Below are 17,100 nucleotides of genomic sequence, written 5' to 3'. Positions count from 1 at the left end.
GTAGCTATGAAACTGGCATCCACCTGGCTACGTAGGAAATCACCCAGGCATTCCCTGTACACAGAGAGCAGGACAAATGCAAACAACCAATTTGCGCAGCTAATCATGGTCACTCATAAAGTAATGGAAGACATAATCAGAGTTCTGACAAGGAGAACTTGCTTAGCAATAACATGCTCAATAAAGCTCAGTTTGGCATTTACCAAAGCCACTTAGCTCCTGACATCATTAAAGCCTTAGTTCAAACATGGAACACAGAGCTGAACTAGAGAGGTGATGTGCCAGTGACGGGCCATGACATCAAGGCCTATATTGACAAAGTGTGGCATCAAGGAGCCCTGGCAACACTTGAGTCAATGGGGATGAGGGGCCTAATTCTCCATTGGTTAGATTCATACGCAGCACAAATGAAAATGGTTGTTGTTGTTGGAGGTCAGGCATCTCGGCTCCAGGGCATCATTCCAGGAGTTCATCAGGGTGGTTTCCTAGGCCCGAAAATCTTCAGCTTCTTCATCAATTACATTTTTTCCATCAGGTTCTAAGAAGTGGGAACGTTCGCTGATGTTTGCGCAATGTTTTGCATGATTCACATCACATTAGGCACTTTAGCTGTCCATGCCAAAATGCAGCAATATCCAGGCTTGGGCAGACAAGTGGCAAGTAACATTCGCAGCACTCAAGCTCCAGGCAAAGGCCATCTCCAAAAAGAGAGGAACCAGCCACCACTCCATGACTTCCAATGGCAATTACATCACTGAATCTCCAATATCAATTTCATGGGGATACCATTGACACGAAGATGAACTGGATTAGCCATATCAATACTGTGCCTACAGCAGCAGGTCTTGGGCTAGAAATTGTGCGATGAAGAATCCGCTTCCTGACTTCCCAAAATCTGCCCACACCTACATGGCACAAGTCAGGGGTTTGCTGGAATACTCCCCATTCTCCTGGATGAATGCAGCTTCTACAACACTGAAGGATGTCGACACCAGAGAATGATACCACATCCACAAACGTTCACGACCTCCACCAACGACGCCTAAAAGCAGCAGCAGCATGCACGATGTACAAGGTGCACTGCTATAATTTCCTGAGGCCCCTTAGAATGCACCTGCCAAACCCACCATCACTACCATCTGGAAGGACAAGGGCAGCAGAGAAGTGGGTGCAACACCATCTGGAAATTACTCTCCAAGTCACTCATTACGCTGACATGGAAAGGTATAGCCGCCCACACCACATGGACTTTGGCGTTTCAAGGATGCAGCTTCATACCACCTCCTCAACAAGACTTGGGCATGAAATGCTGGCAAGCTAGCGAAGCCCCCACTTGCTCCCTATGTCCTTATTGTTGTTAGTGCTCTTGGGTTTGTAAGGCACTGCCTAAGGAGCCTTCGTGATTTTCTTCAGTGCATCTTCCAGATGTTAGATAGTGCTGCTAGAGTATGCCAGTTGTGGAGGTAGTGATTGTTTGTGGGTGCGGTGCCATTCATGGGGCTGCTTCCTTCTGGATGGTGTCAAGATTTTTGAGTGCTGTTGCATCTGCAGTTATTAGGCAAGTACTGATTATTCCATCAAAGTCCAGAGTTGTGCCTTGTAGTTTGCGGACAGGTTTCGGTGAGTCACCAGGTGAGTTATTCGCCACAGGATTCCTATCCTCTGACCTACTGTTGTAGCCACCGTATTCATATTGCTATTGAAGTTTGGTTTCTGGCCAATAGTAACCTCCGGGATGTTGCTAGATGGGGATTCAGCGATGGTAATGCCATTCTATGTCCTGGAACAAAGGTCCTTGATTTGCACCTGTGAGGCACAAAAGTTAATTGCCAATTTTTAACCCAAGCCTGGATGTTGTCTATGTCTTGCCGAATTTTCAAATGGGCTGCATCAGTATCTGTGGAGTCATAAATAGTGCAAAAATTGTGCAATCCCCACTTCAGACATTATGTTGAAATTAATGTCTTTGATGAAGCAGCTGTATATGTTTGGCTTGGAATACCGCGCTGAGGAACTCCAACAATGATTTCCTGGAACTGTGAGGCCTGAGGTCCATCAATCCCAACCATCCTCCTTTGTGCTAGGTAAGACCCCAGCCAACGGAGAGTTTCCCCACTGGTAACCATTGGCTCCAGTCCTGACATGGCTTCTTGACGCCACAGTCAGCCAAATGCGTCCTTGATGTAAATGCTCATCACTTCACCTCACGTCTGGAGTACAAATCTTTTCCCCATGTTTAAAAAATGCTGTAATGAGTCCAAGGGTTCAGTAAACATGTTTGAAACTAAACTTGGAGTCAGGGAGCAGTTTTTTGCTAAGCAAGTGCCGCTTTATTAGGCTGTTAATGACCCTTTCCATCACATTATTGTTGATCCAGATTGCACTGATGTGTCTTTAACTTGCAGGGTTGTATTTGCCTCTTTTTTCTGAACAGGCCACACTTGGGCAATTTTATACCCTGCTGGCTCGAATCTTGTGCCCTCCTTGTAGTGGAACAGCTTGAGTAGGACCGAGACAAGACGTGGATCACAAATTTCAGTACTATTGCCGGAATGATAACAGGGCCCATAGCCTTTGCACCATCCGTTGTCTTAAATAGTTGCGTGGTGACAAGTGGGATGAATCTAATTGGCTGAAATTTGCATCTGTGACTCTGACGCCCACTGCGTGATGCTGGGATAGATTACCACTCAGCCTGTAGAGCTGGCCAAAGTAAGTAGTTTAAATGCTATTTAAAAGCAATCATAGGTTATCCGATGTTTCACTTGCAAGTTGTGTTCGGGCCATTGCATTGTTCTACATGAGAGGAGAGAAAATGTTTATAGCTGCATCGCCTGCACATGATTGGAAAGATGTAATCGAATCGTGAGATTGTTTACTGTGTGACAGAGGAGTGGACCAAGGGATCACACAAGTAGGTCTTTGGAACAATGAATGAGCATCGTGATTACGTGGAAACACAGGTGAGTGATCCCTTAAATGCGGAAGTATCTGGAGTAGAAAGTGAGTGCAGGGACAGCTGTATAATGATTGTGGGAGGGACGGAAAGGGATGAGAGCAGAATTGTTTCATTCGAGAGGACACGGCGGAGGGCATTGTAAAACATTCTGACTGGACCATCGGTTTGGGAAAAGTGGAAGCCCAATTTAAAAAGCACACATGGAATGCCGTGTTTTCAGAAGAGACGAAAAAGAGATGAAGAATTATAGGAGCATGGAATAAACCCTGCAGTGGAATCAGAATTTGAGGAAACATGATGTTTTTTTAAAAGCTGCACAAACTACTACCCGGCCAACCACACCAACAGCAGCCGCCAGCCGCTCCACCCCCCGCACCCCGCCCCCCCCCCCCCCCACCACAGCCCCCGGGCAGCATGCTCGTGCCATTAAAACTTTTTCAATCTATATATCTCAACACTGTTCACCATCACTCATAATTTGTTCCGCAGCCCCGCACTTACCATTAATGGAACAGCCTCCAGCACTTCTGCCACATTGATCATCATTCCATCAAATAGTTCCCTGCCCACCAATTTCAGAATTTCGAAGAAAACAGCCCCTTTGTGACACAATCGTCCTCTGCTCAGTCAGGCCCATCAGCTTGTCCCTCACAAAGTCAAGTTCCCTTGCAAATGCAAATGATGCAACATCTGTTCTTTTGTCTCCTCTCATCTCAACATCCAAGGCACAATTTTTCTTCCAGCAGAAATATTGATTCACTTCAATATTTCTTTTTATTAATTCAAGGTAAAATATTCGCAGCACAAGGTGATTACATGCAGATTGGAATACAAAACCTAGAGCAGGGAAGATGTTTTCAGAACATTTCCCTTCAGAGTCCATGCATGGCACGCAACTTCGTGTCACGTGAGCTTTCAATTGACTTATGTGCTCTCTGGGAAAGTTTTCCAATGATTGTCAAAGCAATCTCGGAGAGCAATACCTCATATTTGAGTTGTGGCTTTTTAAAGCAAATGCACTCAACAAGGAGTTCAATAATTTTGAATTGCTTCTTCTTCGCGACTTTGCTAATATTTCTGTTCTTTTATGTTCTGTGTTTATAATTCTTTCTTTATCCATTCACTTTATATTCAGTACGTTCTTATACAACAATTCGCACATCAACTAGGTACATACTTCATTCACTTGTTTTGCACATTATCAATAATAATCTTTGTAATTCCGTCCCTCCTTCGCTCAGCTCTATCTCAGAAATCCCTTTATTTTGATCCATCCTCCAATCCTCACACTTTCAAAATTCTCAAAATCTAATCTGTTATTCTCTTTCCTCAGATCTGATGATGTGTCCTTACCAACATCAAACACTTTCTTTTGCTGCCCGAGCTGGCGAATATTTCCCACATTTTCTGTGTATTTTTGATTTTATTCATTAAGGCGTTAGTTCTTATTTCTTGTCATTGCTTAACAGGAAGGAATTGATCTCACTAGGGAAAGCCAAAAGGAGGTTTACGGAAATAATGACACGAGTGATGCTTTTTTAGCGGGGAGGATGGATTGGATATTCTCGAATTCTATCTCGAGTCGAAATGCTGAGGGCATGTTTAATAGAAGCAAATGACATAATAAATAACTTAAATTGTGTCGATTGGGAGGGCTTTATAAGAGCTTATTTTAGCAGTAAGTGGTGAGATGAGATTTAATGTAAATTTGTTTATGATGAACTGGGGTCTGACAATTTTACTTTCACAGAGAAGGCGTTGAGTGTTTGGACTTCACTATTTGATAGGCCGAGGCTGAGGACCTCGTAACACTTGATTACTCTATGCCCACCTGAGGACTCTTTAATTGCAGGGAAACTGTCTAATAAGTGCACAGTTACGTTGGCTTGCACTTATTTGGCTTTCTCAGGCGCTATGGGCTGAATAGGCTCCTTCAACGCTATAGAATTCTATGTTTCATTTAACGTTCTTCTGTTCCTCCCTCGTTCTCATCTTCCCTCTCTCCATCTCATTTGTGACTTATGCTGCTCGTTTCTGACTCGAAGAGAGAAAAATGGGAACTTAACTTTTACACGCAACTCAAAAATCTGCCAAACTGCAGAATATTTCAAATATGCATTACAGCACACAAAGCCTTTGTCACCTTGAATCATACTATGTTTTCTAATCTAATAGAGCAGGCGCTGGCCATCTCTCATTACATTTATTTAACCTGTTGAATTTGCATTCTTCAGAACCTTCGATAAATCTGAATAATTTCAGACGAGTGAAAAATAATTAATCTAATTGTTGAATAACATTCCATTAAGGTAACCTGTACGATGAGAGAGACCACTCCACATTTCTGCTCTTTACAATATTGCATACAAGTCGGAATGTACCTTCGATCTGTTCGAGAGTCTGGAAGTGTGGGTAGAGATGTAGCGTAGCATTGCCCTGTGCAAACATAGACAAGGATTAGTAGCAGCAAGAGCTCATTCTCATTTTTATTTAACAATGATCAATGTATGCAATGTTTTGATTTTTGATCAAATACTGAGGTATGCGAGTAACTTTCGAATCTTCATTAATGCTCCATGTTATGTTTGTTCATCTCAAATGATAATCGTCTGAAAAGAATCAAGTGTCTATTTTGATGAATAACACGGAACTGTCTGTCGTTTCTACGCACTCAGGTGTGAGTGCTGTTCCAGAAAGGGACAATTTAACTGTGCATGAACATTTGGTGGTGCTCCCGGAATATTTCCAAAAGTTCTCTTCAGTGGTGTTGGGGGTCAGTGGAGTAGTGCAAGGCCCTCACATGTCGACAAAGAAGATAATACCTTCTGCCGTCCTGTTTAAAGAGAGGATACTGCAATACACCAAGTGTGGTATCCTGCTCATTGAACCTACCCCAAACAGCCAATAAAGACCAAGAAAGGACTGACGTTCTGCATAAAGTCATGGGGCCACTCACTGTGAGCGATTCCCTTTTCTTTCCACTGGTGACAAAAGTAAATCCTTGTGTTTCTGTTGCAACTCCTGTTTTCTGTACATGTTCTTCAACATACCTAAAAGGTAAAGTGACCAGAGGGACATAATATATTAGACTTGTCAGCAAACTTGCTGCTTTCAGAAACTATCAACTGAAATCTGTCTGAAACCTAATCATAAACGATTTAAGAGCTGCAAATCTATGGAAAGTCGGAGAAATGGATGTAATAATTAGCAGCTATTACAGTTTATACGTTAAATAAGGAGAATGGACGGAGACATGTTGATATTTTCTCCCACCAAATCATTTCAAACAATTTTATTTCTATTATTATTATGTGAATTATTTTGACTTTATAACATTTCTGCACCTTTCCTCTCATAAATGTCTTATTCCTATTATTATAATAGGCGAAGTTTATATGCAAATGCTTCAGTTATTTCATGGCTTATCGTTGAACTCCATCCCTCTTTTCACCCACTAACCCATAACCCTGATTTCATGGGAGTCTGAACTTCAACATCTTGAATATAATCAGCGATTGAGTATCCAGAGATCGATCAGGGTGGGGCGGTGGGACGGTGTGGAGCATAGAAAAATCATACATAGCTGAGTATGATTTGCTCCTCAGTAAAATGACTATTGGCTCTCATGCTCCAGAGTACACAAGCAAGTGAAACAAAAACTGGCGGAATTGTATGGCCCCTCTAAAGTGGAGAGGGCCTTAAAATGTGGTAATGATCCATTCACTTCGGAAGGACAGGGGAATATAGCTTGCAGGAGGGGTCGTAATATTTTGCAGAATATATTTGGTACCTCTAATCAATAATGGCTTTCATCTAGCTTCGCCTGAGTTTGCTGGGCTTTAGAGGAAGTTAAGTATGCCAACGAACTCAGTTTACAAGATTTTTTTTTTCTGTAATTAATGTCTAAATGTTAGAAATGTTAAGATATTGTGCAACATTGAGAAGAGATGAATTGGTCAATAATGATAAATATGCAGATATCAGTAGGCACGCCATAGCAATTAACAATCTTTTGTGAATTGTTCGCGAACATTGAGGTAGTGATTATCCCATGTTTCTTTTGTTCTTGCACTTAGTTAATGGAGATATCTGAAGGTACAAAATCGCAAGTATTACTTAGTTAACAAATAATTAATGTTGGGTTAAATGGCTAGAAAAAAAGACATTGTATGTTCATTCAAAACATTCATGTCATTTTCGATACCATATCAACAAAATAACTTGGATTGCAGGTGTAGAATCCATAAGGGGGAGGTAAGGTATACGATGGTGAATAAGGCACTGTTGGGAGTAGTATCTATAACATAAGCTATATTGTAGGGCAGGGAATAAATCAGGAGATTATGAGTGTATTTGCAAAAAGACAGTGCATTAATCATGGGTGAATTTAAACTTCATTTAGATTGGGAAGGTCAAACCTGCAGTGGCAGAAAAAGCAAGAATTAATTTGCCATGTTCAGAAAATTCACAGTAACAATATTTTGTGGATCCAACTCAGGATCAGGCTATTTTTTGAACGGGTAATATGTAATATGGCTGTGTTAATAAATGATCTCAGAGTGCAAGATTCCTTAGGAAACAGTGACCATAATAGGGTATAATTTAGCATTTAGTTTGAGGGTGAGAAACCTGCTTCAGAAACAACTGTGCTAAACCTGCGGAAAGATAATTAAAAAGAAATGAGGACGGAGTTGCTTGGAATGGACTGAGAAAGGAATTTTGGAAAAGACAGTTGATGAACAATGACAGGCATTTAACTAAATGGTTCTTGACTCATAAGGAAAATATATCCTAGTGAGGATGAAGGGTTTTAGGAAGGGGACAAAGCAAAGCTGTTTAGCCAAGGAAGTTAAGGATACCATCAAATTGAAATAAATTAAAAAAAAACACAAACGTTTAACATATTAGATGTAAGCCAGAGGATCGGGAAAGTTTTAAAAAAGCAACAGACAATGACACAAACATAATGAAGAGCAAGATAGTAAAGTTTGAACATAAACTAGCAATTAATATAACAAAAACATGACAGCAAGAGCTCCTTTAAAAATATAAAAGGGAAGAGAGAGGTCAAAGCGAACATAGGTCCTTTAGAAATTGAGGCTGGGCAAATAATAATGGGGAAGCAGGAAATGGAAGAGGAGCTAAATAAATGTTTGACATCAGTCTTCACGTTAGAAGGCATTAATAGATTTCCAAAAAGTACTAAATAATCAAGGGGAATGGGGAGGGGGTGATAAATACAATTTCGATCACTCTAGTGAAAAACTAGTAGGGGAACTAATGGGCCTAAAGCCGTAAAATCTCCCGGACCTGATGGGCAGCATTCTAGGATATTAAAGGTAAAGTCACCACAGATAATGGATGCAGCAGAAGTAATCTTCCAAGAACCCTTAGTATCAGGGCAAGCCCCAAAGGATTGAGAAGCTACCAATATAATATTCTTATGCAAAAAGGGAGCGAGACAAAAACATGTAACTGTAGGCCAGTTAATTTAAAATCTGTCATCCGTCAAATGTTACAGCCTATTATAAAGGATGTGATAAGAGACCACTTAGGACTGTATAATATAATCAAACTGATTCATCTTGGCTTTATGAATGGAAAATCATGACTGAAAAAGTGTTACAATTCTTTGAACATGCAACAAGCTGGATTGACAAAGGGAACCAGTAGGTCTAATATATTTGAATTTTCAAAAGGTGTTCGATAAAGCATCACACATATTAACTTTCTGAACAAAATAAGAGTACATTTTATTGGCAGTAGCATATTAGTGTGAATAGAGAATTAACTAACCAACGGAAGGCAGAAAGTTGGGGTAATGGGGCATTTTCAGGGTGGGGCATGGTTATTAATGGAGCGCGACAGGGATCATTGCTGGGGCCACACTTGTTTACAAGATCTATTACATCGCTCGGATGAGCAAATTGAAAGCAATTTAGCCAGCTTTGCGAATGATACACAAATAAGTGTGACAGTAAGTGGCCAGCAGACAACAGCAGGTCTAGAGAGCGAAACAGGCAGGTTAAGCTATTTGGGTAATAACTTGGCAAATTGAATGTAATCTGAGAGAATATGAGGTTACACAATTTGACAGAAAGAATCGAGGAGCCGGATATTATTTAAAAAGTGGAGAGCCTGTTGAACTTTGCACCAAAGTGTGATTACAGGGTCATCGTGAATGAATCAAAAAGCTAGCATGCAAGTTCTGCAGGTAACGGGGAAGGCAAATGGAATGCTGGCATATATTTCAAAGAGAATTGAGAAAATAAAAACAGGGAAGACCTGATAAATCTATACAAAGCTCGAGTTCGACCATATCTACTGTATAATGAATAGCTTTGGTCCACTTGCCAGCGGAAATATATACAGGCATTGGAGGCAGTCCAGAGAATGCTCAAGAGGTCGATCCCAGGTATGGAGATAGTTTCTTGAGGAGAAGTTCATTAGGTTTGCCCTGTAAACATTGGAGTTTAGAAGAATGACAGGCGACGTAGTTGAAACATATAAGGTTATTTGGCGGCTTGACTTGGTAGATGCTCAAAGGTTGTCTCCACTTCTGAGTGAGTATTCCAGCAGAAATTTCCAAAAATACTTAATAGTCAAGGGGAAAGGGGAGGGATGATAAATACAATAGCTGGAACTACAGACAATGTAGCAGAGGAATTAATGTGGCTGATGGCTGGAATGTCCCCTGGATATGCACCCTGTGCGTTCCAATAATATTAAAGGATATAGCTACACAGATAGTGGGTGCACAGGATGTAATCTTCCAAGGATCCTTAAACTCGTAGCAAGCCCAAGAGAATTGAGAAAGTAGCAATGCAACAGTCTTATTCAAAAAGGGAGGGCGACAAAAAAAAATAAAAGGGATCCATAAACGAGTCAGCTTAACATCTGTCATGGGGAAATATCTGAGGCAATTACAACGGGAGTAATAGCACAGCATTTAGAAATACATAATACAGTCAAACAGAGTTATTGTGGCTTCATGAGCCGGAATCATTCCTGGAAAATTTGTGAAAATTCTTGGAGGAGTTGATAAGCCCGTTAGCTGAAGTGGAATCTCAGCATAAGTGGTCGCTCATTTAAGACAGAAATAGTGAAGGATTTCTTCTCTCAGAGGGTAATAAATCTGTGGAATTATTTACAGCAAAGGGCTGCAGAGGCTGGCTCGTTAAGCATATTCAAGGATAAGTTGGAAAGCAAGGGCATCGAAGGTTATTGGAAAAGGCAGGAAAGTGGAATTGAAAATTATTCAATCAGTTATGATGTCATTGAATGGCCGAGCAGACATGATAGGCGGAAAGGCCTTTTTCTGCCCCTACGTCTAATGGTCTTCTGGTTCTCATTATGCTGTACTTACTCATAACTGCGACATTATTTAAATGAAATGGGAGAAATATCATTGAAGGTACACAGTATAAAGTACGCAGCTAGGGCCACTGATGTTGGGTGAAAATGCTCCTTAACTTGCAACAAACATCAAAGAGACGATTCTTGATGTTTTACCTCGCCTCGTTTTGCACCAAAGCCGCTCTGTTTGCATTTACTCAGGTCTTTGCATTCTTAAGAAATGGAGAAAACCATGTGGAAAATTGCTGAAGATACAGGACCCTAACTTCCAACTACATTCTGAACGAGATGGCCGGCAGGCGTGATGGTAAATAAATGCTGACACAAGTGTCATTGAATATTTCGCTGTCACATCCGGTCTTCAGAGCTGCTTCGGTCTTGCATGCGAGGCACCTCGCAGGACCCAAAGAATCACAAATCCGGAGGATTCAAGGATATCCTAATATTCTCCCCTCTTGTATGGCCTTACTTGCTATCAAAATGGAATATTAAGAGGCAGTTAAAGTGACAGAGGAGGCAGGAGAGAATTGTAAAAGACAAGTGGGAACGTTTTGGTGGGGAGGATTTGCCGGGTTGGTGGGGTGGAGGATCAGTATAAGGGGTTGGGGGCGCCGAGCAGTGTTCCAGGGGTTGTGAGCTTTCTAATTTAGTGGGGAGAGGGTTACGCAAGTCACGGTGTGGGGGAGGTCGGGAGGAGTGGTGATTCGGAAGGTCGTGTGTGTGTGCGAGGCATGGAGAATGGAGGGTTTTGCTGTCGTCTGAGGTCCGCTTTGGGGAATTGCGGGAGCCGTTGATGATGGAGTACAAATACCGTAGTGGGGTGTGGGGTCATGGTAGGGCTTTGGTGCGTAAGAGCAGATGGGTGGGACACTCGGAGGTTTGGGTGTTGGGTGTGGGGGTCCGACGGGGTTATGATTGTGAACAAATTGCCGTGGTAGTGGGTCAGTCAGAGAATGCCAGCGGTCGGAGTTTGGGGGCTGATGGGAATTTCGGACATTGGGTGGAATATGGTAGTGGGACTTAGTTGCCGGGCAGTGGGGGAGAGGTGAGTTCATGGGGTGGGGTGGTCGGGAGTCAGTGTGTGTTGTGGAGTTGGAGGTCAGGGTTTTTGGCCCTGGTTGGTTAAAGGGAGTCACGTGGAGTTGATTTAATTTTTTTTACAATAGATACCAAGAAGAAGAATTTTCTCTTTGGACTCTCTTTTTCTGAGTAACAGTGTATCCTCCGAAGAGCCATCAAAAGTTTGTGACTTATCCGTATTTTTGAAAGATTCCCAATGGAGGGCCATTGTCCAAAATGAAGTCTGCATTTATAGCATTTCCCGTGGAAACCCTTACCAGGGAACTCCATGAGAGGTGACCGAGCACATCTCAGGTGTACCCCAACCCGCAACAGCTCCCTCCATTCGCCCCTCCCCCAAATAACAAAATCCAACACTTGCAGCATGTAGGATACGATCTTTTTTTGAAATAAGACTTGCACCAAGAAATATGAGGCACTTTAAAACAAAATCTTGACGAATACTTAAGTTAACTTGGCTGGTGCCCTTTGGCACCGAAGCAACATAAACTGTGAATACATTTTGTCAAATGACTCACACCTTATATACAAAGCTGCTGGTTGTAATAGTACAACAGAGGTTCTGATATATGTGTATACAAAGGTAATTAAAAATGGCAGTTGAGCAATAGAAGCCGGGCAAAGGGTAACGTATATTCTTTGTTTGTGTGGCTAAGGAAGACCATGGGAAATTTTTCAGCATTGTCCCACTCTTTCACCAAAAGTTTTTTCTTCGAAATTCCTTTTGATGTCAGTCACGAGTGCATTCTTCATGATAGTGTTGATTCTAAAGAGTTGGCGATCAGGACAAAGAAGTGTTCTTTGCAGCCAGGCATTTAATTTGAAAATCAATCTGGTCTGCACTGTTGAAGGAGATGTGTTATCCACAGAACCTTCCTGAAAATAGTATCGGGGAGCATTTGTACTTAAAATATAGATGTGGTATTGCTTTTCATTCAACAGATGGGACCTTCAAGAGTATGGCACTGGACTAACAATCTGAACTTTACTGTGTCGACAATTTGGGTTGTATTTCAAATTCACAATTGCTTGGATTCAGGCGAGCGTTGTGCCAATTGTGGCACAGACAAAACTAACGTTTAATGTATAGACGACATGATTTCAAGCCGGAAACTAGATATGTATTTTCAAATTTAGATGCCCACTGCTCCCTTATTGCTAGACATTCCCATCGCTGAGAAAGAGTCTGAAAACCCTGATCGTCTTTCCTCTCTTTCTTTTGGCGTTGTTTTTGATACCAGTGCATTTTTTCAACTTAAAGTTTTGAGGTGGTTCATTAAATGTCCTGTGAATATTCAACTTGCCTGTAATTGTATTCCTAAAATTGGTAACGGCCTAATATATGAATACATTTGATAAAAAAAAAAATCAACGTTGGAAAGTAAAAGAAGTGCAGTTACTTAAACCTTCCTGTGTCTTGTATACACTTAACATTAGTCACGATAGCTTGATTTGGAAATAAATAAATCCTTGCCTGAGGCGTCAATGACCCAAGATGAAAATCAAATTGACATGCTCACCAGTTGATAAAGGAGCTCTTCCCAGCCGAATGGTTGCCCATCAGCATCACCGTAATTTTCTTCCTTGGAGCCAAGAGTCCGATTCCAAGACGCTTTGCAATGCCCAGCAGGCCTACCGAGAGTGAAGGACATTTCATTCAAATGGGTAAATTTTTTGCGCATTAAGCAATATTTTAAAAACAAAAAAACTGCGGATGCTGGAAATCCAAAACAAAAACAGAATTACCTGGAAAAACTCAGCAGGTCTGGCAGCAACGGCGGAGAAGCAAAGAGTTGACGATTCGAGTCCTCATGACCCTTCGACAGAACTTCAACTCTTTCTTGGACTCGAACGCAAGTTCTGTCGAAGGGTCATGAGGACTCGAAACGTCAACTCTTTTCTTCTCCGCCGATGCTGCCAGACCTGCTGAGTTTTTCCAAGCAATATTTTAACTTCAATAAGAGATGAGAGATTAGTCGCCAATTTTATAGCTCATTCGAAATCCTTTTCCCTGAAATCACTGGTAAGTCATTCGCTACGTTTTATTGTACATGTCCTCAAAAAGCTAACGTATGCACTCTAACAATACTGAGATGGACGAAATATCTGCGTTAAATTGGCTTTACTGTTGTAAATATGACATTGATTGGCATAAAAAAAGGTTAGAGAATAATTTCATTCATGATCGCTCACAAAAATAGACATTGCCGAATTGCCTGTCAGTTCCCAACCAACGGAGTGTTTCCCTTCAATAAGTAGCAGGAGAAGGAGAGAAATGCCTGAAATAGGATGTAACCTCTAGAGAGAAGAAGTGAACTCGAGGAAGAGAGAAACAGAGGAGGGTAAATTTAGCTGCGTATAAATATATCCTGCGGAGAAGTTCGTTTAATTATCTTCTCCAATGAAATCAACTTGAAAGAATTGGATTCTAAATCTCGACTTATGAGTCGGTAGACGGATTGCCACACAATTTGGTGTTTTAGCCCTCGAAACGGAGCTGCAGAATGATCCACTGTTGCCAATTTTTTCCGCTCACTCTGCCAATATAATTCTCTTTCAAATTATCATTACTCAATTTATCGATGTTGTTCACATAATGATAAGTTGAACAGGCATAAATGGTTCGCAAATACATCAGGTTATAGGCGATAAAAGGTGAATAGGCAAAAACGTGGCAGGTCGATGATGATGTGAGACCGTTGAGGTCATTTAATATGTTCGTGAAAATAGAGAGCAGAACATTTTGAAAAGGTGTGAAGCCAAACATGTATCATATGTACGCGGTTTTGGACTCCGTAACTAAGGAAACAAAACGTTGGAATTGCTTTGTGCAGCATTACGGAATTAAATTGAATCCAGTAATACGTCCGACAATAAGATTCGGAGGAAATTCGTTATGAACTTGCTAAGCTCAGGATTTGAGCGGCGATCTTAACGAAACATTCAATAGTTGAAGTTTAATAGAGCGGAAGCCAAATCTTCGTTCCCTTAGCTGGATAATAATCTGCGTGGGACAACGGTGTGAAGAAATTGGGATCAATTTTTTTAGATTAAAATTAGAACAAAATATTTCACTTTGCGTTCGTGTATCATTTGCATTGTCTACTCTGGATAATTGTGGCTGTTCTATTGTTGGAGGCTGTTTGAGGCTGATATAAACAACTTCACGCCTATTTTCTCACTCTGTAAACCCTACTCTCACAATGGCACTCCGTCCATCCCACTCGCAGTCGCTCACTCTGCACACATAACGCCCATGACGTCACTGTTTAAATCTCATTGATATTTCCGCACTTTTAAATCATACTTTGATCCATCTTATTTCTACTAACAACACAGAGATCCAATGCGTTGTGAGCAGTAAGTACAAACAACGCTGGAGTAAAGCAAAGGGCTAGCCGTCGGCAAAATCTTGCCGAAAGCAATGTCACAAAGTTGAATTGGTGCCAGTCTGCGTGAAACCCGAGAGCCAAGTGACTCAGAAACACCAAAATAAAGCTGCCAGTTGCTCTCTTTTGCACACATACTGCAGAAACTGTGCTGCGTGCTGTAAACATGTAATGAAAATAGATTTCACCATTGTACTTGGAAAACTGCACCCAGCCACTTACCATGTTTTGAGTCCGTGTAGAGCAAGTGACATTCTCTGAGGATGTTCTCATTAACGGGGGGACTGAACCTTTCGGAAGGATTTGCAGCGAATCTTAGCCTGAGGATTCCCGACATTATGCCTGCTGTTTGCACCACGGATTGCTTCACACGCTCACAGCTGACCAGACTGTCATACTTTCGCATTACGTAAAGGTCAATTATTCATGTATGAGTGACATAACATGTGTACGAGCATTTTTTGTCACCCGTCTGTGTCCGGATCCAATTAAATCAATTGACAGGTTGCATGTTTAATTTAATGAGAATAATTTTAGAAGGGTTAAGCAATCGCTTCATATTTAACTAGTTTAAAAAAAAACTCTGATGAAACAATTTGATCATAGATCCCAAGTCACTTTAACAAAATCTCATTAATCGTTCTGAAACAGCCCAGTACTGCGCCTTAAATGGTGACTGGTTGCGAATAAATAGACACATATCATCATTCATTAATGAGTAACAATAAAAAAATATTGCTAATATTACGGTCATGAGTGCGATGAATTTAAACAGCCCTGACTTTTTCTTCTCACCACGAGTCCCAAAATGGAAAGTTGAGTTTGATTTCTGATTTCCTCTTACTTTCACCAAACCGCCAGTTTGAAGTGATAAAATCCTCAATAATAAATGCGAAGCAAATACGAGGTGAGGTAAAACAAGAAGGTCGTTATAATTTCACGGCGCACAAATCATGGTCAGTGGTTTCACAACATCCTCCCCTTTTTGCTCCCAATAATGAAAGTTCTGTAAGGGGGGAAATGGGTACAGCAAAAGGGCACAGGAATAACAAAAGTTATGTTTCACGTGACTCCAGATAGCAGAATAAAAAGGGGAATGGTATACAGCATTATATATCAGCAGGCTGAAATGTTGCAGGATGCTCCGACTTCCCAGAAGAGATTGTTGCCCCGATGGAAGAGTAAATGCAGATATGAATGAGTTTGATTTTCACAGATACAGGAGCTCCGATGTTCCAATGGTACACAGTGTTAATGGGTGCCGGGTGATGTACCCGGAAAAAAAAAACTCTTCCTGCTGCTACCTATTAGCTGGTGGAATGCACGATGGCCTGATTTCAGTTCGCCACAACTGCACGGCAATATTTACAGATTCGATCAGTGTGAGGGGAGGTCATATAAAATGCACCCACCACAGCAAACCCCCCTCCCTCCGCCCGCCCCCATCTACCCCCCAGCCCCGTCTATTCGCCCCCCCCGCCCCCCCCCCCCCCCCCCCCCCTCCACCCCGACGCCACATCCCGTTTCATTTCCTGAGGTGTGGACAAATATCCTATTTATTCAGCCCTGGATTCTTGAGTTGTTGAAGGGATGAATCAGGATCACTTTTACCCCTGAAGACATAGCGTCTCCGTGGACCAGAGCACTGTCTTAAGAATGTAAATGAAATTTGCTGCATGTCTTTTAATTTTGATATTCTGCAGTCCCAGTCGGTATTAGCGCTTATTTAGAGGGAAGCATTTACCTACGGCTTCTGAAGGTTAGAAATGCCATTGGCATTAGTCATGGCCAGTTACGCATGGCATAGTAATGCTTTTGTAAGTTATTATTATTGTTATCATTATTATTGATATGATGATAATAATAGTAAAAATTAAATCAACCGTAATTATAAAATAATAATAATTTTACAAAGTAGCCAGGTTCACGTGGAAATATATGTTTCCATTTCTGTCGCCTGGATGAGAGACATCTCCCGCACTGGAGAACAATAATAAATGAATTTCGTTTCATTTCAGATAAAAGCAAAATGCTGCAGATGCTTGAAGTCTGAAACAACACCTAAAATGCTGCAAATACTCAACATGTTTGAGACCAATTGAGGAGACAGAAACAGACTTAACGTTTCGGGTCCGCATGGCCTTTCCTCAGAACCGAAGAAAAGTCGAATTGAAGTCGAACAAATAGTGTTTACGGGTGTAGCCAGAAGGCCAGCTGTGTGAAGGAGTTGTGGGGAGCGGGTGGTGACATCAAAGGTGAGATTGACACAATAAAATGACAAATGATGAATTAATGGTTGTGGTAAGGTGCTGAAAG

The 17,100-nt window shown here is 41.4% G+C and overlaps 1 protein-coding gene across 1 annotated transcript in view; it reads right to left on the bottom strand.

Annotated features, from left to right (window-relative positions):
- Positions 1-15,190, bottom strand: part of LOC121269374 — a 28,390-nt gene extending 13,200 nt beyond the window's left edge. Inside the window, exons 1-4 of the mRNA XM_041173958.1 lie at positions 15,007-15,190; positions 12,916-13,027; positions 5,916-6,009; positions 5,341-5,395 (exon numbers count right to left, since the gene is read on the bottom strand). Coding sequence (XP_041029892.1) covers positions 5,341-5,395; positions 5,916-6,009; positions 12,916-13,027; positions 15,007-15,190 — 445 coding nt within the window. The remainder of the gene's footprint in view (positions 1-5,340; positions 5,396-5,915; positions 6,010-12,915; positions 13,028-15,006) is intronic.
- Positions 15,191-17,100: the final 1,910 nt, after the last annotated feature.

The sequence above is a fragment of the Carcharodon carcharias genome, chromosome 24 (assembly GCF_017639515.1).
Source record: "Carcharodon carcharias isolate sCarCar2 chromosome 24, sCarCar2.pri, whole genome shotgun sequence".
Taxonomy (NCBI): Eukaryota; Metazoa; Chordata; class Chondrichthyes; order Lamniformes; family Lamnidae; genus Carcharodon; species Carcharodon carcharias.
Note: the sequence above shows the minus strand (reverse complement) of the source record. Positions and strands in the feature narration are given on the sequence as shown.